This window comes from Dipodomys merriami, unplaced genomic scaffold, assembly GCF_024711535.1.
Source record: "Dipodomys merriami isolate MVZ:Mamm:240054 unplaced genomic scaffold, mDipMer1.0.p SCAF_71, whole genome shotgun sequence".
Lineage (NCBI taxonomy): Eukaryota > Metazoa > Chordata > Mammalia > Rodentia > Heteromyidae > Dipodomys > Dipodomys merriami.
The window spans coordinates 1,525,032-1,544,863 of NW_027206302.1; the positions used below are offsets into that span (position 1 = coordinate 1,525,032).

The 19,832-nt window shown below is 50.4% G+C and overlaps 2 protein-coding genes across 2 annotated transcripts in view; one reads left to right on the forward strand and one right to left on the reverse strand.

The window, feature by feature from the left end:
• Positions 1-10,897, forward strand: part of Hdac1 (histone deacetylase 1) — a 35,143-nt gene extending 24,246 nt beyond the window's left edge. The window contains exons 4-14 of the mRNA XM_070008853.1: positions 808-882; positions 2,691-2,829; positions 3,287-3,428; positions 4,381-4,473; positions 7,794-7,902; positions 7,981-8,121; positions 8,736-8,844; positions 8,937-9,067; positions 9,375-9,527; positions 10,007-10,055; positions 10,332-10,897. Of these exons, the coding sequence (XP_069864954.1) occupies positions 808-882; positions 2,691-2,829; positions 3,287-3,428; positions 4,381-4,473; positions 7,794-7,902; positions 7,981-8,121; positions 8,736-8,844; positions 8,937-9,067; positions 9,375-9,527; positions 10,007-10,055; positions 10,332-10,359 (1,169 nt within the window). The 3' untranslated portion in view covers positions 10,360-10,897. The remainder of the gene's footprint in view (positions 1-807; positions 883-2,690; positions 2,830-3,286; positions 3,429-4,380; positions 4,474-7,793; positions 7,903-7,980; positions 8,122-8,735; positions 8,845-8,936; positions 9,068-9,374; positions 9,528-10,006; positions 10,056-10,331) is intronic.
• A 166-nt stretch (positions 10,898-11,063) lies between these two features.
• On the reverse strand, positions 11,064-13,555 carry Marcksl1 (MARCKS like 1). Its single transcript, XM_070008854.1, has 2 exons — positions 13,202-13,555; positions 11,064-12,340 (listed from the first exon to the last, which is right to left on the reverse strand). Exons 1-2 carry the CDS (start codon positions 13,286-13,288, stop codon positions 11,825-11,827), a joined length of 603 nt encoding a protein of 200 aa, XP_069864955.1. The 5' UTR covers positions 13,289-13,555; the 3' UTR covers positions 11,064-11,824.
• Between the last annotated feature and the right edge of the window lie 6,277 nt (positions 13,556-19,832).

Here is a 19,832-nt window from a genome sequence, read left to right on the forward strand (position 1 = left end):
ACCCTAGGAGTTTGAGACCAGTATGGGCAGCATAGCAAGATCATGTTTTTGTAGTGCTGGTGGTGATAGTATTTGTTTTTATTTATTGGAGGGAGGGTTGTCTTTTTAGGGAAGGTAAAGGGAAGTACAGAAAGGTAGGTATTTAGTATATATATTGGGTGGAAAATAAACTATGTAACTTGTGGGCAGCAGGATGCGAGAAGGATAAGTGGGGAAAAGTGAAAGAAGGGGTGACATTGCCCAAAAAGGAAATGTGCTCGTTACTTGGCTTATGGCATGTAACCCCCTGCACAACATTTTAATAATAACAGTAAAATTACATAAAAAAGAAAAAAAGAGCTGGGTGCTGGTGGCTCACACCTGTAATCCTAGCTACTGAGGAGGCGGAGATCTGAGAATCACGGTTCAAAGCCAGCCTGGGCAAGAAAGTCCATGAGACTCTTATCTCCAATAAACCACTAGAAAACCGGAAGTGGCACTGTGGCTCAAGCCGTAGAGCGCTAGCCTTGAGCTGAAGAGCTGAGGGACAGCGCCCAAACCCAGCGTTCAAGCCCCACGACCGACCAAAAAAAAAAAAAAGAGGTCTTAACCCCCATTTCCTGCTTGGGGAGCGGGAAATGTTTCTCTTCTTTATTTCTCCCTATCTTAACTTGCTGTACTATAATGTAGGTCTTGTGAATATATATTCTTTGTGGCTTTTTGTTTTTTGTTTTTTGTTGTCCCCTCATCCTCCATCAGCTTATTAAGTACCTAAACAAAAAACAGAAGAAAATTGTGGAAACTGACATTTGGCTTCTCTCTTTCAAGTCAATGTAGGTGAGGACTGTCCAGTATTTGATGGCCTGTTCGAGTTCTGTCAGTTATCTACCGGTGGCTCTGTGGGTAAGGAATATAAATCCCCTGCCCCAGGGCTGTGCTGCACTTTTCTAGATCAAGATTTTTAAGGGTGTGATGTTATCATAAGGAATACTCCTGTGGCTTTTTCCTTTGGGTCTCAAAAGTGTCCTTCTAGATCAGTCACAACCTAAGTTCACTCTCTGGTATGGTACTGATAGGTGTCCTTAGCTGTCCTCTCCTTGCAAGAGATTTTACATGTGGGAGTTTCTTGCAGGCCTCATGGTGTTGTTGAGACACTATGCAAAAGCAATTTGTAAACTGCAAAGTGCTATAAAACAGAAGTGTCATCATCTGTGTCTAACGAAACAGTATGGTAATTAACTTCAGAGGTCATAAATATTCCCTCCATGTCTGCTACTTCCATTTGTAACTCCTGGGTTGCCTCTAGGATTACTCCAAGACACTTATTTTTTTCTTTTCTTTTTTTTTGGGGGGTGGGTAGAGGGACAGTTTTGGGCCTTGCTCTTTCTAGGCCTAGTACTGTAGGCCATGCTTGCAGCCCTTCTTTGCCCTAATTATTTCTTTATTTGGGGGGTCCAGTTGTGGGGCCTGAACTCTGGGCCTGGGCACTGTCCCTCAGCTCTTCAGCTCATGGCTAGTGCTCTACCACTTGAGCCACAGCCACTTCTGGCTTTTTTCTTTTTGCTTATGTGGTGCTAAGGAATCGAACCCAGGGCCTCATACATGCAAGGCAAGCGCTCTACCACTGAGCCACCTTCCCAGGCCTGCCCTGATTATTTCTAACGTGTTAAATGTCTGGACCATGATCCCCCTATTTATGCTTTTCAGGATGCTAAAATGACAGGCTAAGCTACTGACTACAGTTCTTGTTTGAGAAGGAATCTTGAGAACTTTTTTTATTTTGCCTGGGCTGCCCTTGAACTACAGTCCTCCTTATCTCAGCTTCCAATTATCTAGAATTGTAGGCATGAGCCACTGATACATGGCTTAATATTGTTACTGTTGTTATTTGCCCTACTGGGTGTTAAACCTAGGATTTTATGTGTGCTGGACAAGCATGCTACTACTTTACCCATATTCCCACCCCTTAGCCTGATTTCTAGTGGCTATGTGATTTCCCCATGTTGTGGACTTACTTTAATTGATTTGAATAATTCCATGCTCTTATTGCTATTAAAGTCAATACTGCCACAAATACACTTAGGTGTATATTTCTCTCACTTCTTCTTAGACCTATTACTTTGAGCCAACATTATCTGTGGTAGCTTTTCTGTTTTTTGACTATGAACCATAGTAAGAAATACTTTAACACATGCACCCTGTGGTGCATTTGTGAATGTGTGTACTTTCATTTCTCTCATTCACTGATGTCCAGGTTTTCACAAAAGACTATTTTCTCTTGCTATAATTGATACTTAATTATGAGCCACTAAATCAGTATGAAAGCTTACTAATAGATTACTGTCCTTAGTTTGGAAAATAGTTTTTTAAGGGTAGGGAAACAGAAAAAGAAAATTGAAGGATGAATAATTTTGGAATACATTGCAACTATGAAAGTGACATGAAGAATTTCAATGAAAATTGATGGTCAATAGAGGGTTGGGGGCAGGGAAAGGAAAGTAATAAACAGGATTATTCTGATTAAAATATACAAAAAAAAAAGTAGCCATGTTTATTTTCCGTTGGACTAGGGTAGCAAGAGGGAGCTTACTTATGAGTTGCAAAGTGCAGTGTCAAATAGGCAAGTTCTAACCTCTCACTGAGTTCTCTGGGCTTCTTGGAAGAAGGTGAGAGTAGTTTAGTAACTTATATTCTTTCTTTCCTTGCCCCAGCAAGTGCCGTGAAACTTAATAAGCAACAGACGGACATCGCTGTGAATTGGGCTGGGGGCCTGCACCATGCAAAGAAGTCTGAGGCATCTGGCTTCTGTTATGTCAACGATATCGTCTTGGCCATCCTGGAATTGCTAAAGTATGCCTGCCTGGCCTTGTCTCTTGGAGGAGCATGTTAGGCCAGGTTCCCACTTCCCTCTCCCTCTGGGCTTGCCTCCCTAGTTTGCTTTTCCTACGGTGTGCTGGCTAGGATGTGTTTGGTGAGTGTCTCTGGCCATCCTCTCCTTGGCGAGGGTCTTGGTTTGATCTGAGCCCACGGCAAGATCAGGGGCAGGTGCTGCTCAGATCCTGCCTCCAGAGGTCCCTGTGTGGCCGGAGTTGACCCTGGCTGTAGAGTAGGAAGATCGGACTTGGTCGGCTTGGTCAGGCCTCTGGAGACACCCGGCCGCTCTTCCACCTTCCTTCAGCCAGTTTCTACGTCTCTGGTGCTTAGAGATACCTGAGGGAGGCAGCTAGCCTGGTAAGCTGGGACCTGGCGCCCTTGGCGCGTCCCATCCCCAAGAGCCCCCGGACCCCTGACCCCTTTCTGATCCTAGGTATCACCAGAGGGTGCTGTATATTGACATTGATATTCACCATGGTGATGGCGTGGAAGAGGCCTTCTACACCACAGACCGCGTCATGACTGTGTCCTTTCATAAATATGGAGAGTACTTCCCAGGAACTGGTGACTTACGGGTGAGAACTCCCTTTAGGGGCCAACCAGATCACAGTTAGCTACTAGCTCTTAAGTATCTTATCATATACCACTAACACCTACTTTCTGACTCTTCTGCCACTCAACACTGCAGCCTGAAACGCCTACTGTGGTGTGTGTCTGTGTCTGTGTCTATGTCTTTCTCTCTCTCTGTGTGTCTTATTCTGTAGGAAGGGAATGATAGGACATACAGGATCAGAGAAAGAACATGGTCTCCAGATTCATAGTAATTCCTGGCCACAATTGGGTTGCATCATACTGCTTCTTGTGACCCATAAGGCCTTAGATTGGGGATAGGAATTAGAACTTATATGTCTCATTTTTTGCTCATCTTTCCCATTTGGTCATCTGACTCAAAGCAAAGGACATACCCCAGAAAAGTACATGGAGTTTTACATGTAGAACAGTAATATGTAAGCCTCCTTACTGAAGCTGTTAACTGTTAGCTTGAATACAGTGAAATCAGCCACTTTGCCATCCCAGTAACCCTTGTGTGGAAAAGTGGCACTAATTTAGATGCTTGCTATGACTAGCATTACAATAACTGAGAGTGGACTGTTTGGAAATTAGTTGGAAGAACTTGTCTTCCTCCTTCAGACCTCTCTAGAGAGAACAAAGGATAGAGTTACACATTAAAACTCTCTGGAAAGGAAAGGGTTGTTGGGGGTGGATATCATTTCTGTGATCCAGCTGCCTGCCAGCTCTAACTCAATATGCTTTGGGGTAGGTTAGGCAGCTCTCAGCTTCAGTGTCTCCAGAAATGTGAACTGGACTTGCCAGTTAAGGAAATGGTACTAACCAAGGTTACCCTGGTTCTCTCTTGGCTCCCCTTCCTGAGCCTACTTGACTCTTTCCTTAGTCTTGTAGCCCCATCCTTGTGCTCCTTCCTGGCTTCATTTAGCAGTTTTACTTTTTATTGTTCCTCTTGATTAGGATATTGGGGCTGGCAAAGGCAAGTATTATGCTGTTAACTACCCACTCCGAGATGGCATCGATGATGAGTCCTATGAGGCCATCTTCAAGCCGGTAAGTGGCTTTATCCACCCCTTGGGCTGCAAATAGGATTGGTCTAGGGGAAGGGTAGCAAAGTACTATACCCTGCCCCAGGGTTCTCTCCCATTACAGCTTTTGGGAAAGGAGAGGTGGTTCAGTACTGGATTGTGTGGTTAAGGGAAGAAAATTTGTTGATGTCTTCTGTGGGTCTTGCTCACTGCTAGATGTAAGAAATTTGTTTTTGGTCGGTTGTGGGACTTGAACTCTGGCCCTAGGCACTGTCCCTCAACTCTTCAGCTCAAGGTGAGCACTCTACCACTTGAGCCACAGCACCACTTCCAATTTTCTGGTAGTTTATTGGAGAGAAGAGTCTCACAGACTTTCCTGCCTGGACTGGCTTTGAACTACAATCCTTAGATCTCAGTCTTCTGAGTAGCTAAGCCACCAATGCCTGGCTAAACGCAAGAATGTTTAAAGCAGTGGAACGCTGTGGTTCATGCCTCTAATCCTAGCTACTCGAGAGGCAGAGAGGAGCTAGAAATGTGGTTTAATGGTAGAGTGCTTGCCAAGCATTCATGAAGCCCTGGGTTCAATTCTTCAGTACCACATAAATAGGAAAAGCAGGAAGTGGTGCTGTGGCTCAAGTGGTAGAGTGCTAGCCTTGAGTAAAAGAAGTTCAGGGAGCCGGGAACTGGTGGCTCACACCTGTAATCCTAGCTACTCAGGAGGCTGAGATCTGAGGATTGCGGTTCAAAGCCAGCCCGGGCAGGAGAGACTGTGAGACTCCTATCTCCAATAAACCACCAGAAAACCGGAAGTGGCGCTGTAGCTCAAGTGGTAGAGCGCTTGCCTTGAGCTGAAGAGCTGAGGGACAGCGCCCAGGCCCAGAGTTCAAGCCCCACGGCCTACAAAAAAAAAAAAAAAAAAGAAGTTCAGGGACAGTGCCTAGGCCCTGAGTTCAATCCCCAGAACTAGCAAAAACAACAAAAATCAAGAGGAAGAGATCTGAGCATTGAGGTTCAAAGCCATCCCAGGCAGACAAATCTGTAACTCTTACATCCATTTAACTACCAAAAAGCCAGAAGTAGATGTATGGCTCAAGTGGTAGAGTAACAGTCTTGATTGAAAAAGGCATAGTGCCTAGTCCTGAGTTCAAGCCCCAGTATCAGCACAAAAATAAATAAAATGTTTAAGGCATGATCTTTGCCCTCATAGTCTAGAATGTTTGGTGGGAAGTGTAGAATGTGGTCAATCCATTTTATATCACCATTTCTTGGGGGTCTGTTTTGTTTTGTTTTGTTTTTATCTGGTCCTGGGGCTTGGACTCTGGTCCTGGACGTTGTCCTTGAGCTTCTTTTGCTCAAGGCTAGCGCTCTACCTCTTGAGCTACAGCACCACTTCCAGCTTTTTTGAAGTTTATTAGAGACAAGAATCTCATGGGCTTTCTTGTTTAGGCTGGCTTCAAACTTCGATCCTCAGATCTCAGCCTCCTGAGTAGCTAGGATTATAGGCTTGAGCCACCAGCACCTGACTCCTGGACTTTTTTTTTTTCATATTTCTTTTTTCCTTGACATTTGCACATTTGAAGAAGTAGAATTTATTCTAATTTTTGCCCTGTGACTCTACCTAGGAAAGCCCTTTACTATCAGCTTATTCAGATATTCTGGGAAGGTCTTCAGGTGGTATGTTCTATAGGCAGGCTGCTTACCAGAGTCCTTGGGCAGATTGGTGTGGGGCTTATGTTTTGAACAAAAGTGAGAGACAAGGGGCTGGAAATGTGGCTTAGTGGTAGAGTGCTTGCCTAGCATCATGAAGCCCTGGTTTTGATTCCACAGTACTATATGAACAGAAAAAGCCAGAAGTGGTGCTGTGGCTCAAGTGTAAACTGCTAGCTTTGAGCAAAAGAAGTTCAGGGACAGCTTCCAGGCCTTGAGTTCAAGCCCCAGGACTGGCAAAAAAAAAGTGAGAAACACCTACCATCCAGGCTGGCAGAGGATAGTCAAGGATGAGTTCACAAAGATAGAGACATTGGAACTGGAATCGTGAGGGACGTGTTCGTGTGAAGGAGGTGGGGAAGAAGAATGGCATTCAGCAGAGGCAATAGCAGAAGGGCAGAGGGGCCAATGTATGGAGTGGCATGTAGACAGGTATGTGTGGGAGGAGTGAACTAGTAATAGGAGATAGATGTTGGAGTCCATGTTTCTTTTTTCTTATTTTTGCCAGTCCTAAGGCTTAAACTCTTGAGGGCCTGGGCGCTGTCGCTGAGCTTCTTTTGCTCAAGGCTAGCTAGTGCTCTACCTCTTGAGCCACAGCATCACTTTTGGCTTTTTCTGTGATTTAATTGGAGATAAGAGTCTCACAGACTTTCACAGACTTTTCCTATCTGGACTGGCTTTGGACATGCTTTGAACTATGATCCTCAGATCTTGGCCTCTTGAGTAGGTAGGATTACAGGCGTGAGTCCTTGGGGCCCGGCTTTTTTTTTTTTTTTTTTTTTTATAATTAACTTGTATTGGATTCTGTGTATTTCAAAGGGAATCTTGAATGCCACACTAAGGTGTTAGATCTGCACTAATGTGCTGTTAAGAAGCTTAAGCCAATTCAGGTAGACCCTCTGCAACAAATAAGCTGCAAAAATAAAGCCTATATTCCTAGCTACTCAGGATGCCCATATTTGATGATTGTGTTGGTTCAAAGCCAACCTTAGCAGGAAAGTCCATGAGATTCTATCTCTGATTAACCAGCAAAAGATCATAAGTAGAGCTCTAGTTCAAGTGGTAAAGCACCAGCCTTGAACAAAAAAGCAAAGGGACAGAACACACAGGCCCTGAGTTCAAGTCCTAGTACCAGTGTTAAAGATAAGTAAAGGGCTGGGAAGGTGGCTCAGTGGTAGAGTGCTTGCCTTGCATGCCTGAGGCCCTGGGTTCAATTCCTCAGCACCACATAAGCAGAAAAAAAAGCCAGAAGTGGCGCTGTGGCTCAAGTGGTAGAGCACTAGCCTTGAGCTGAAGAGCTGAGGGACAGAGTTCAGGCCCACGACCAGACCCCCCCCCCCCCAAAAAAAAAGTAAGTAAATAAATACAGCATCTTTGTAATATAAAGCTAGAGTCAAATGAGTACAGCACAAGCAGTTTGGAGTTGGGGAGCTTCCCAAAGGAAGTGGCATGGCAGGGGAAGTTTAGGGAATTAACAGGGAGACTATTCAAGGTTCAGAATTAGGAAATCTCAGCGATCCTTTCACATTGTGTCCGTAACACAAATGAGAAAGAATGATAAGAAACAGAAGAAAATGTTGTGCCCACCTTCTCTACATGGTTTTTCTTGAGGTTAGTGACCAATATGTGTACTTTTAGGTCATGTCCAAAGTAATGGAGATGTTCCAGCCTAGTGCAGTGGTCTTACAGTGTGGCTCAGACTCCCTGTCTGGGGATCGGTTAGGTTGCTTCAATCTGACCATCAAAGGTGAGAGCAGGTAGCACAAGTGGAGGTGGGTAGGGTCCTTGCTGGGTGCTCCTGTAACACGGCACTGTTTCTCCAAAGGGCATGCCAAGTGTGTGGAATTTGTCAAGAGCTTCAACCTGCCCATGCTGATGCTAGGAGGAGGTGGTTACACCATTCGAAATGTTGCCCGGTGCTGGACATATGAAACAGCAGTGGCCCTGGACACAGAGATCCCAAATGGTATTAGCTCCAGAGCCAGGGTGGGTGGGGTGGGAGCTCGTGCTCTTATGCCATTGAGGATACACCTCCCTCCCCATTTGATTGTAAGATTCCTCATCTTCTGACACCAGTCACTGAGTCTTCTGCCTAGCCTCCTAGGTTGCAGACCAGAGCCATCAGCTTTTCCCTAGTCCCTTTTTATTCAGTCCCCTCCCTCCTGCTTTTGGAGTGAGCATTATCAGTGCTTGTTGACAGCTTTGGAATTTCTGCTTTAGGGTAACTGCATGAGTGAAAGGAATGCTCACAGTGAGCCATGCTTAGTGTCCTACACCAGGAGCTCACTCCTTCCCTTTCTAATTACACGTGTACAAGTGGACACTAGAGAATGGTGTTGGAAAGGTTAAAGTTCAGTGGTAGAGAGCCTGCCTGGCAGGCAAAAGGCTCTGAGTTCAAACCCCAGTACTGAAAAAAAAAACAAAAAAAAGAAACAAGAGATTAAAATTCTGTCAGTACTCTGTTCTCACACCATCTTGGGGGATTCTTACTCTTTTGTAGATGGGTAAAACCTATAGAATCTTTTCTCAGAGTTCCATGGTATCAGGTCTCTTGACTCTTCTCTCCCCTACCCCAATCAGAGCTGCCATACAATGACTATTTCGAATACTTTGGACCAGACTTCAAGCTTCACATCAGTCCTTCTAATATGACTAACCAGAACACTAATGAGTACCTGGAAAAGATCAAGTGAGTGAATTCCCCAGCCATCCTTTGGCTGAACGTGCCATGCTCTGGTGTTCCTAACTAGAACCTAGCCACCTTTTCTCCCTTGGCCATAGACAGCGGCTCTTTGAGAACCTGAGAATGCTACCCCATGCACCTGGGGTCCAAATGCAAGCAATTCCTGAGGACGCCATCCCAGAGGAGAGTGGTGATGAGGATGAAGAAGACCCGGACAAGCGCATCTCAAGTAAGCAAGAGCCTGTATCTCCCCACTCAGTGGGCAGCTTGGACTACCCTCCACCTTTTCTGGGGCCCATCTGTTGAAAACTTAAGTTTCAAGTTCCAGCGCCTCTAGGAACAGGTTACAGAGCCCAAGACCCCTCTCTTTTCCCTGGTGCTAGGTATTGAACCCATGTCCTATGCTAGGCAAGTACCCTCTCTATTACGAATATGTCTAGTGTGCCCCCTCCCCCATCACATGGATGCGCTAGGCACAGGTCCTGAGATTAAAAGCCCCTTGCTTTCTCACCCATGTTTTCCATCCACTGCCTCAGTCTGCTCCTCTGACAAACGAATTGCCTGTGAGGAAGAATTCTCCGACTCAGATGAGGAGGGAGAGGGTGGCCGCAAGAACTCTTCCAATTTCAAAAAAGCCAAGAGAGTCAAAACAGAGGATGAAAAAGAGAAAGACCCAGAAGAGAAGAAAGGTGGGTTTGTGTTGGCCCGTACTTGGGTCTAGCGTCCTGGGCCCTGGAGGATGAATCTATGTAGGGCACCAGGGGGAGGGAATTGACCCAGGCCCTGCCAGCTCCTGTGGGGCTCTAACTCAGCTCCTTGGGCCTTTCAGTGGCTCTCAGAAGTGGCCGGGCCAAAGAAACAATGACACTCTGGCTCTCACATACCACCCAAGCCCTTTTCCCAGCACTTCACCCCAGTTTCCCAGGGGGCTGCCTCCGCCCACCGGGTTCTGGCTCCAGCAGGCTGTGAAACCGGTCCAACCTGTTTGTTTTTAACAGGGCTCACTGGGAGGACCTGGGATGAGCTTTTCTTGCTTTTCTATGTCCATTGAGCTGTCGTGTAGGGAAGGGGTTTCAGAGGAAGTGAGGATCCCACGTTCCCCCCCCCCCCTTCCCAGCTCTTTCCAGAGCGGCTTCCCTTAGCCATCCCTGCACTTTTTATGTTCTAGAAGTTACAGAAGAGGAGAAAACCAAGGAGGAGAAGCCAGAAGCCAAAGGGTGAGGAAGGAGCTGTCGGCCATCCCCTGGCATTGGAGCATCACCCCTTTTGTCCCCCCACTCTGAGAGGAAAGGCACAGGGACAGCTGGTCCAGCTTACAAAGGCCCCTTTCAGGGACCAGTCTGTCTGTCTCTGCAGTCCTAGGCAGAGCTAGGAAGCCCCAGCTCCCAGCAGTCACCTGGGCAGCCAGGGTCCTGTGGAAGTCATTGTATTCATACTTGCCTCAAGGCCTCTGGAGTGGATTTATCTCATGCCAGTCTCTGTTTTCTCCACAGGGTCAAAGAAGAGGTCAAGTTGGCCTGAGCAGACCTCTCCAGCTCTGGTTTCTTAGCAAGTTCCCTACCTTTCTCCCTAACCCCTCAGATTTTATATTTTCTATTTCTCTGCGTATTTATATAAAAATATATTAAATATCAATATCCCCAGGGACTAGATAGGAACCAGGGCCCTACGCCCAGGGCAGCAGTGCTGGGGGAACTTCCAGCAGCTGCCTTGCCCCCATCCCTCCCCAAGTCCTAGTTCTGAAGCATAAAAGGTGCAGGTCTGGGTGAAGGATGCAGCCATGACAAAAATCCTGAAATACCAAGTGCCTGCTTAGTAGTCCTGGAACAATGCCCTTATTAAGAAATAGTGGCTGGGTCTTCAGGCACCTCCTGTTCTAAATACTATCAGCCATTTTTAGACTGGTTCTGTTTTCATACCTTGCCATTGGCCTCAGGTGAGTCAAGAAACTCCTACTACCCTGTCCTCCCCAATTCTGTAGGTGGTTGGTAGTCTAGCTTCCTTTTTGAGATACTATTTTCATTTTTGTGACTCTTTGTAATAAAATGGTACATTTCTATACCCTTCTGAGCTTGTTTGCCATCAGTATCCCCAGCTCTACTTTCCTGTTTCTTTGTCCCTTCTAGGTAACCCCATGCCCAGGAACCTACCTATCCTAATCACCACCCACCCAGGGTCCCCCAATCTTCTCACCCTACCCCCAACACCACCCATTAAAGCACTACTAAAGGGACAACATTTATTCCTTTTCCAAATGTTACAGTAAAACCAGGTGAAAGAGGATGGTTTTAGCAATTAGAAAAAAAAAAAGTACAAATCTGGGATTTGGCCATTAAAAGTTATTTACAACAATGGGAGAAAAAAAAGACAACAAGAAGTTGTTTCACATTACAGACCTCCCTCCCGCCCCAAAGCCTAATACTTGCTTACCAAGTCAAAAAAGAGACACAGTTGATTCACAAGCTGGAGGTTTGAACTTGAGTAAGACATTTATAAAAACCTAGACAGGGGCAGTGTCCTCCCCAGCCCAGGTGCCACTAGGCACAGCACAGAGACTAAAAAACAACAGGGGAAGGCTGGACACTAGGGTTTGGGAGTATAAGCACCCCACTTCTGGCTCAGGGATTCGAGGAGTAGGATAAACAAAACCTACTTGGAAAAGAACTGGGGGAGAAAACCAGCAACTGCCTTCTGCAGGGGTGGGATAAGAAGGAAGGTAGGGCCAGGAAACAGGAGCATTTCACATCACTAACCTAACTTGGGAAACTGTAAGGGACCATCTCCAACTGGCAGTAAGAGAAAGCCCAGATGGATGATGGGAGAATCCACAAGAGGGAGAGGAGAGGGAACGTGGCTAGGAGGGGGGCAGTAAGCCCGCCCTTTCTGGGCACAGGAAGGCAGCCAGGGCACCAGATCCAGGCAGTGACCTCTTAAGGGCAGCACAGTTTTTGCAGCTTCGAGAGATCACCCACCTGCCCCCACCCAGCTACTCATTCTGCTCAGCGCTGGCCGATGCAGGGCCACTCTCAGGCCCCGAGGGAGTAGACGGCTCTGCAGCCTGGGGCCCTGCCTCCTCTTCTGCGTCTCCTCCCTTGGAGGCAGCACTAGCCTCTGCCCCTTTGGCCTGGGGTTCCTGGCTCTCAGGGGTGGCAACAGCCTTCCCTTCCTGGGCAGTGCCCTCGTCGCTGCAGGCGCCGATCTCTCCCTGCTCCTGCTCTTCCTCTGTGGGTGAGGAGGCAGAAGAATCACCCCCGCCCTCCTTCCGATTTCTCTTGAAGGACAGGCCGCTCAATTTGAAAGGCTTCTTGAAAGAGAATTTCTTCTTCTTCTTGGGGGTCTCCTTGGGGGGAGCCTCCCCCTTGGCCTCGGCGCCCTGGCTAGGGGGTGCTGGCTCAATGGCATCGCCAGCCGCCCCAGCTGCCTCTTCTGTTCCGTTCACGGGGGGCGACTCCCCTTCACCCTTGGGGGATAAGTCTCCATTGCTTTTCACGTGGCCATTCTCCTGCAGGGCAGAGGAGACAGCAGCAGTGAGGCCCAGACTCTGCTCCCTGTCCCCAGACCGGTGCTAGCCCCTCCCAAGCAGCCGAGGACACCACTAAGGTCTACGGCACCCCAAAAGCCGGGCTCTGCCTTCCACCCACACCCGGGATTCCGTCAAACATCGTCCTCGCCCCTCATGGGGCGCGCCGGGACAGCCATGGCGGCCACGGCCGGCAGGAGGCGCTGGGGTCCCGGGCCCCCCCCTGCCTCCCCGGGGGGGCGCGCTCTCCCCTCGAGGCGGAACCGATCCCAGCCTCGGATCCCGGGCGGGCCAGCGAGCCCCCACCCCCCACCCCCGGGCGGCATTGGGCGGGAAGCCGCCTCGGGGCGCTGCCCCACCACACCTGGACGGCCTATTCCCCCGCCTCCCGCTTTGTGTAAACGGCCCCCACCCACCCCGGCCTCTGCCCACATCTGGCTCCCCCCCTGCCCCCAAGGAGAAAGACCGCGGACCACCGAGGCCGGGCCTGCCCACGGGTGGGGTGCCCTCCCCGCCGAGCACCCGCCCCGCGGCCCCTGGGCGCCCCCTTGGCGCGGCCCGGCAGCGCCTTTGTTCCCCCGCGCGGCAGTCGGGGCGGCCGGGGGGCAGCGCCGGGGCCGGGACCGCGAACAAAGAAGGCGGCGGGGCCCGGCCGGCGCCCCCTCCCCGCCCCTCCCCTCGCTTCGCCCGCGGGGGCTGCGGCTCCGAGAACAAAGGGACCGAGCGGGGGAGGGGGCGCCGCGTGTCCCGGGCCGGACAAAGCGCGCGGCCCCGGCCCCAGGCTCGAGAAGGGGCGAGGCGCGAGTAGAGGGGCCCGGGACCGGAGGAGCCGAGCGCACCCACCTGTCCGTTGGCCTTCGCGGGGGAAGCGCCTGCAGCCTCGTCGGTGGTCACGTCGCCCCGGGGAGCCTTGGAGCTCTGGCTGCCCATGATGGGGGGGGTCTGCTGGGGGGAACGCCCGGAGCCTCCCCGGGCCCGCGCCGCAGGGGGTAGTTCGGTGGGGTCGGCCCGGCGGGCGCAGGGGTGGAGCTGGCGCCTGAGGGGGAGGGGTGTGGGAGAAAAAGAGGGGGGGGAAACAGCTGCACCCCGGCACCGCGGCCGACCCGCTAGCTGCGCCCGCCGCCGCCGCACTCCGCGCCAGAATGCCGCCCGCCGCCCGCCGAGCCGCCTTTATATATGCGCCCAGGGCTCGGGGCGGGGCCGGGTATTTAAATAAGCGCCCAATCGAGGGGCGGAGGCGGGGTCGAGTCGCGAGCCCCACTTGCGCAGTGGGCGACGCTGAAGGTCTGATGCCCCATCCCACCCCACTGCCAAGGGCAGGTACGGTCCGGCGCGGGAAGGAAAAGTGTGGTTTTCCAGAGAGCTGGTCGAGGAAGGGCGGAGCGGGGCGGTGGATGGGGGGGGGGGGAGTCCTCGAGGAAAGGGGGCGAGCATTCTCCGCCCTCCCCGCCCCCTCTCACGGTGGGCGGCCCTGCACGGCGGAGTGGCTCCCGAGGTTTGGTCCTGCACTGGCAGCCCCGCAGCCTCTCCTTGAACTCGGGAGGGCTCACTTGCCCAGACTCGTCAGACGGCTGGTCCCGAGTTGTGCTCCAAAATACAGTATGTGGTCATCGCAGCTGCAGGGCCTCGCACAGAGTTCGGCACCACCTTAGGCCAGAGATTCCACCCACGTCCCTGCCTGCCTGCTGCAGCCAGCCTGGGGGGGTCGGACGCGACTCCGTGTCACTCTGGTCAGACTGTGAAGGACGCCCATGATCTCTCTCCTCTCTGCTGATTGGTGGCCTGGCATCCTGATCCAGAACGGAGAAATCAACCCTACTGCCTTCAGCCTGGACCCATTATGAAGTTCAGCTAGGGGACAGGAGTGGGGGTGCCCTTGACGGATATCTCCACGGTCCCTTTGAAAATCGAGTGGTGTGAAGCTCAGATATGCTAGTATAATTTGTCTGACTTGCGGTAGAGCACTTACCTTGAGCTGAAGAGTGCAGGGACAGCGCACAGGCCCAGAGTTCAAGCCCCACAACCGACCAAAAAAAAATAATATTTTTGTCTGACTTGATTTTTATGTCCTCTCCCCCTAGGTCTGCTTCCCTACATCAGAATTCCCCTCAGAACCCCAGTGTGGGACTCAAACACTCCAGCTCTGAAGGATAGGGGCACACTCCCTTAGGAACAACTCCTAAGACTGCCCATCCTTCAACCCTGCCTGAGAACTTGGGAGCTGGAAGCAGAGCAGGGTAGAAGGTGGCTGAAGACCTTTTCCCTCTTCTACATCTTCCAGCGAGAACCCCAGACTACTGGATAGCCACAGATGTATGTCCATGGCTGTCTGCCCTCAAATCCCAGGAGTACAGTGATGATAGCTGGCGGAGGCAAAGTTTTGCAAAAGTAAGGCTGTGTCCTAAATGGTTCAGCATGTCCCTCCCTCCTACAGGCAAGGCTTCCTGGGAGGCCCAAAGCTGTGCAGTGTGTTGACACCCCAGGGCCTGAGAAATTGGAAACTCCCCACAGATCTAGCCACAGAGCATTGGGGAGGGCCGAGGTGGCTTCTGTATTGGTTACTTCTGCATCCTTCATCCCTCGCCCCCACTCTGAAACCATAGAATACTTTATTAGCCTCACCCTCAAATTTTAGAGACCTGGATATCAGGTTCAGAATGGGAAAACCCAAATGCACACAGCAGTTCCCTGTAGCTGAGGGTGAGAGAGCTGGGAGAGATCTGGGCTACCCAGATCTCTTTTCCAGGATACCCCTGGAAGAATTTCTTGTTGAGATTTAGTGAAAGCTAGAAGCAAGAGCTAGTTTGGGGATGGGGAGAGGCACCATGCTCCTACAGCTCACTAATAGTACAGTGACTTCACCTGCTACTACTAAGGGATGGCCATCATGACCTGATCTGTCTCAGCCACAATAGGAACTTGCAGTGTTGCCAAGAACTGGCTAGTAGGATTCAAATGGACACCCTGTGAGTCCTGGGAGGGCTGAAGTCAAAGGTTCTAAGCAGAACTCAAGGCATTGCCTGGCAGGGATAAGAGGCAAATCTAGAGAGAGAGGAGCCATCAAGGCTGAGAGCCTGAAAGGGAGTCTGGTTCACTCCAACAGGCATCCCAGGAGTCTGGGGAAGGAGCACCTGGGAGCCCAATCACTGAACACATCCAGGCCCCAGAAGAATCTGACTTCTGGAAGAGGGAAAAGGAGGGTTAGGATGCTTAGAATGAAAGTACAGCACCCCCACAGCCTCCTCTGTCTACACTGTGGCTCCTTTCTCCCCAGCTGCTGCCAAGCCAGACAATGTATCCATTGTTCTGAGTCTCCCAGGGCCAGTGTACAACTGTGTGTGTCTGTTTTTCTCTGTTTGTGACTGTGTGTACTGCTCTGTGTCTGTGTGTAAGACTTTGGGATGGTTTTGTGGGGGGGGGGGGGGAGGGGAGAGAGAGAGACCAGGTGTGTACATTTGTGGCTGTATATGCCTGAACCTATGGATTCAAGAGAGAGCCTTGATATGATAATGCCCAGAGATTTTCTGGGTGTGTGTCTGTCCTTCCTGAAGACTGTTAGTGACTTTGTCTGACTGTGATTGGGTGTGTCAGTGAGTGGCGGGGAGAAGGAGGCCTGGGTGAGTGAATTCTGCAGGTGTGGGCATGGCCCCATTGCTACTTTCTGGTATGAGTATTCCCATGGGGGTCTGTGTAGCACAGTGACTCACTGAGACTGTGGTAGTCAGACATGTGAGGTGTCGCCAGAACGGAAGGACAGGATGATGAGAATGGACAGGGGAAGAGAAGCTGCAGAGACCCGATGCCCATATTCACACATCCCCTATCTGTCCCAATTCTCTGTAAGGGAGGGCTCAGACCCAGAACCTAGGGATTAGAGTTTCTAGAAGAAACCTGGGGCCTCTGCAGAGATACAGTGTGAGATGGACAATGGAAGGATAAAAGAGAACATTGCCGCCGGGCGCTGGTGGCTCACGCCTGTAATCCTAGCTACTCAGGAGGCTGAGATCTGAGGATCGCGGTTCAAAGCCAGCCCGGGCAGGAGAGACCGTGAAACTCCTATCTCCAATAAACCACCAGAAAACCGGAAGTGGCGCTGTAGCTCAAGTGGTAGAGCGCTCGCCTTGAGCTGAAGAGCTGAGGGACAGCGCCCAGGCCAGAGTTCAAGCCCCACGACCGACAAAAAAAAAAAAAAGAGAACATTGCCCCCTGAAGAAGAGGGTACTGTGTGGCCGCTGAGGCCCTGGGGAACCTGAGGCTAGATTAGATGCCTGGTAAGGGATGGGTGGGAGTATCTAATCAGAGGAGGAATGAGCTTCCTGGTGAAGGAACTTGCCTGTGTAAAGGCCTCAAAATGAAAACAAACATCGGCACAACTCCATTCCAATGGAAGCTGCAGGGACTGTGACTTAGCATAGCCTAGTTCCCAGCAACAGGGGCCACATCTCTGCTGGGGGCATCTGCTTCACCTGGAGTCCTCAGTCTTGCTGAGCTTGGCCTCTTCCTGCTCTCACCTGCTCTGTGCACCAGTGCCCTCTCAGCCATCAGTGTGCTTATCTGTACAGTAAGAAGATAGGCACCTGATTCATAGTCTCAGAGACTCCAGTCCCTCCTGCTCACACTTGAGTGGCTAAGTAGTGAATCATCCAAGATCCCTGCTTTCAGGGGTTTTCCAGGCAGCTAGGAGGTAAGCCATTGCCTATCTCTCTCCATAAGGGGGAGAGAGGACAGGTATGTGCAGTTGGGGGTGGAGGGAAAGACCTAGTCTAGAGCAAGGTTTGAGACAGAGGATTCCAGGATTCAGACTAACTAGGTACTGTGATCATGGGGACATAAGAGGGGTGTTAGCAATGCTACCACTGCATTTCTTTGAGTGAAGCAGATCCATTGACTGAGGCAGAAGAACTTGGAAAGTTGCTGAAACTCACTGAGTTTGCGGGGCCCTGGGAACATTCCATCCGGCGGATATCAGCAGGCAGACTGAGGTCAACACTGCTTTAGCCCACACATGCACACATTTCCTGAGCCAAAGGCCAGGGCCCAAAGTCTGGCTAGTGACCTTATGGGGACAATAGCTGTAGAGGTTTTAAGGCAGGACCAGCCCCAGGAAATCTGGGCCTCTGGTGGCTGCCAATAAGAGGGTAACTGCAGTCCAGGAGTGCAGGCAGCAGCACCAGGAAGTACCTGGGCAAGCAGGAACTGCATGGGTGGAGCAGGCAGGAGGGCCAGGAAGAGGCCAGCAGACTAGAGACAGGAAGGACCTCAGAGTGCCCAGCCGTGTATGGGGAAGACATAGGAAGGTGGGAAGGAGGCGGGAGCTTGCTAGTGACTCACACCTGTAATCCTAGCAACTCAGGAGTCTGAGATCTGAGGATCATTATTTAAAGCCAACTCAGGGAAGAAAGTTCATGTGACACTTAGCTCCAATTAACCACCAAAAAAACTGTAAATGAAGGTATGATTCAAGTGGTAGAGTGCCAGACATGCAAAAAAAAAGCTCAATGAGATTGGGTAGACCCTGAGTTCAAGGACCAGTACCTTTAAAACAAAAAAAGGAACAGCAAAGCAGGAAGGACCAATATATACTAATACTCATGTCTGTGAACATTGACTAAGAGTTTACTGTATGCCCTGCCCTTCTGACTGTTCTCTATACCTTATTACGTCAGGACCTGGTGAGCTGTGCACCATCTGATGGTCCCATTGGAGAAGAGGAAGCTGAGGCCAGGGAGTGGAGAGTGCTGATAGGAACAGAGCAAGAGGGGGGACTAAGAGAAGTTTCCAGAACTCTTGATAGTTTGGTAGTGCTTGGCTGAAGCTCAGCCATCCTGAAAGGCACTTCAGGCTGAGAGGGCAGTCAGGGGTTTGGCAAGGAGAAGCAAGGCAGCTGCAGGGACTCCCACGGCCTCACTCCCAGAACCAGGGCTCCTCATGGGCGTGGATTTGCTGAATTCTGGCTTGGCCATCAGCAGTACCTGGTCTGTAGCTTCCCTGCCATTGATAAGGCCTTGAACTCAGAGATAGACTTTGGGCCACCTCAGGGATTCCCTCCTTGGGACCCAGCATCCAGTGATCAAATCACAAGGACAGGAATTCTGAAAATTCAGAACTTTAAGCCTGCCAGTTCTTCTGTTTCTCCCCTTCCCCTTCCCCTGGAGTGTAGGAAGGGATTGGAGTGGGAGGCAGAATAGGTGGTGAGGAAGAGAGGGGAGTAGGACATGGGTTGATGCATAAAGTACATGGAGTCCAATCAGTCTCCTGCAGTAGAGCTGTCTCTGGTGCTTAGTTCCCCCATAGCCATGAGGCCCATGTTCCTAGCTTACCTGCTTACCTTTGCTGAGTTGATGAGGTCATCAGAAATCCAATCCATTCATCTTGGGCTTCTGCTCTCCCCCCCCCTCCCTTCTTTTCAACTCCCTGTGTCTATGAGAAAGGACTGGCCTAGCAGTAGAATGTGGATTGCTTATAACTTTCCAGCCAAGGGGAAGTCCCTTCAAAAGGGAAACTGAAGCTCTCTCCCTGTCCTGTCCCTAATCACTCCTACCCACTCCTCCATCTACAGGATGTAGCTTCACTCCTCAGCTCTCTTGTTTCAGCCTCTTCCCCCCAGATGATCTGGGCTATTCCTATTGCTACCTTCCTGCTTTGTCATTCTGGACAAGTCCCTACAGTGAGGGGGGGGGGGGGGATTCTGGGGATTTAACTCAGGACCTGGACAGTGTGCCTTAGCTTTTTTGTTCAAGGCTAGTGCTCTACTACTTTGAGCCACAGTTCTACTTCTGGCTTTTGGGGTGATTAATTGGAGATGAGAGTCTCAAACTGTGATCCTCAGTCTCAGCTCCCTGAGTAGCTGGGATTAGAGGTATGAGTCACTGGCACTATTCTTTTCCCATGGCTGAGCCTTGAGTCTTGGCCTCTCTGGCCTTAGTTGTGCCCTAGCTGTTCCCTACTATTTCAGGGTCAATTTCCAGTAGAAAAATACATCTGAGCATCCGGGTGCTAGATGGAACCCAGGGTCTCATGAATTTAGGCAAGTGCTCTATCACTGAGTTATACCTATCTGACTGAGTTATACCCCCAGCCAATACTTGTTGACAAGACAAATGGAACAAATGAATGAATGAGTGAATAAAATGTGAAATTACACATTCTCCCCTTTGGATTTAAGCCTTCCAGTGGTTCCCTAGGGCTCTTAGAAGCAAGTCTGCACCTTGCATCTAAGTTCTTCCCAATATAATCCCTACCAAATGGCCTGGTTTCCAGCCTAGCCATGCCTCCTTCTCCTTCCTGCCTCTTCCCAGGCAGTCTTCTCTGCTGGATTGTCCTCTTTCTCTGCCCCACAGGAGCTCGGCTCTCTGCAGTAATCCAGGCCAGAGATGATGAGGCCCGAAGGAAAATGGCAGGGAGAGGCAGCCAACCCCAATCCTCTCCGAGGCATGTGTTCTTTTTTTTTTTTTTTGGTCCAGTCGTGGGGCCT

Excerpts from the sequence above, each read along its gene's own strand:
- Marcksl1 (XM_070008854.1), bottom strand. The coding sequence starts at position 13,288 with ATGGGCAGCCAGAGCTCCAAGGCTCCCCGGGGCGACGTGACCACCGAC. Across the intron at positions 12,341-13,201 it reads CCGCGAAGGCCAACGGACAG|GAGAATGGCCACGTGAAAAG; the intron begins GTGGGTGCGCTC and ends TCTGCCCTGCAG.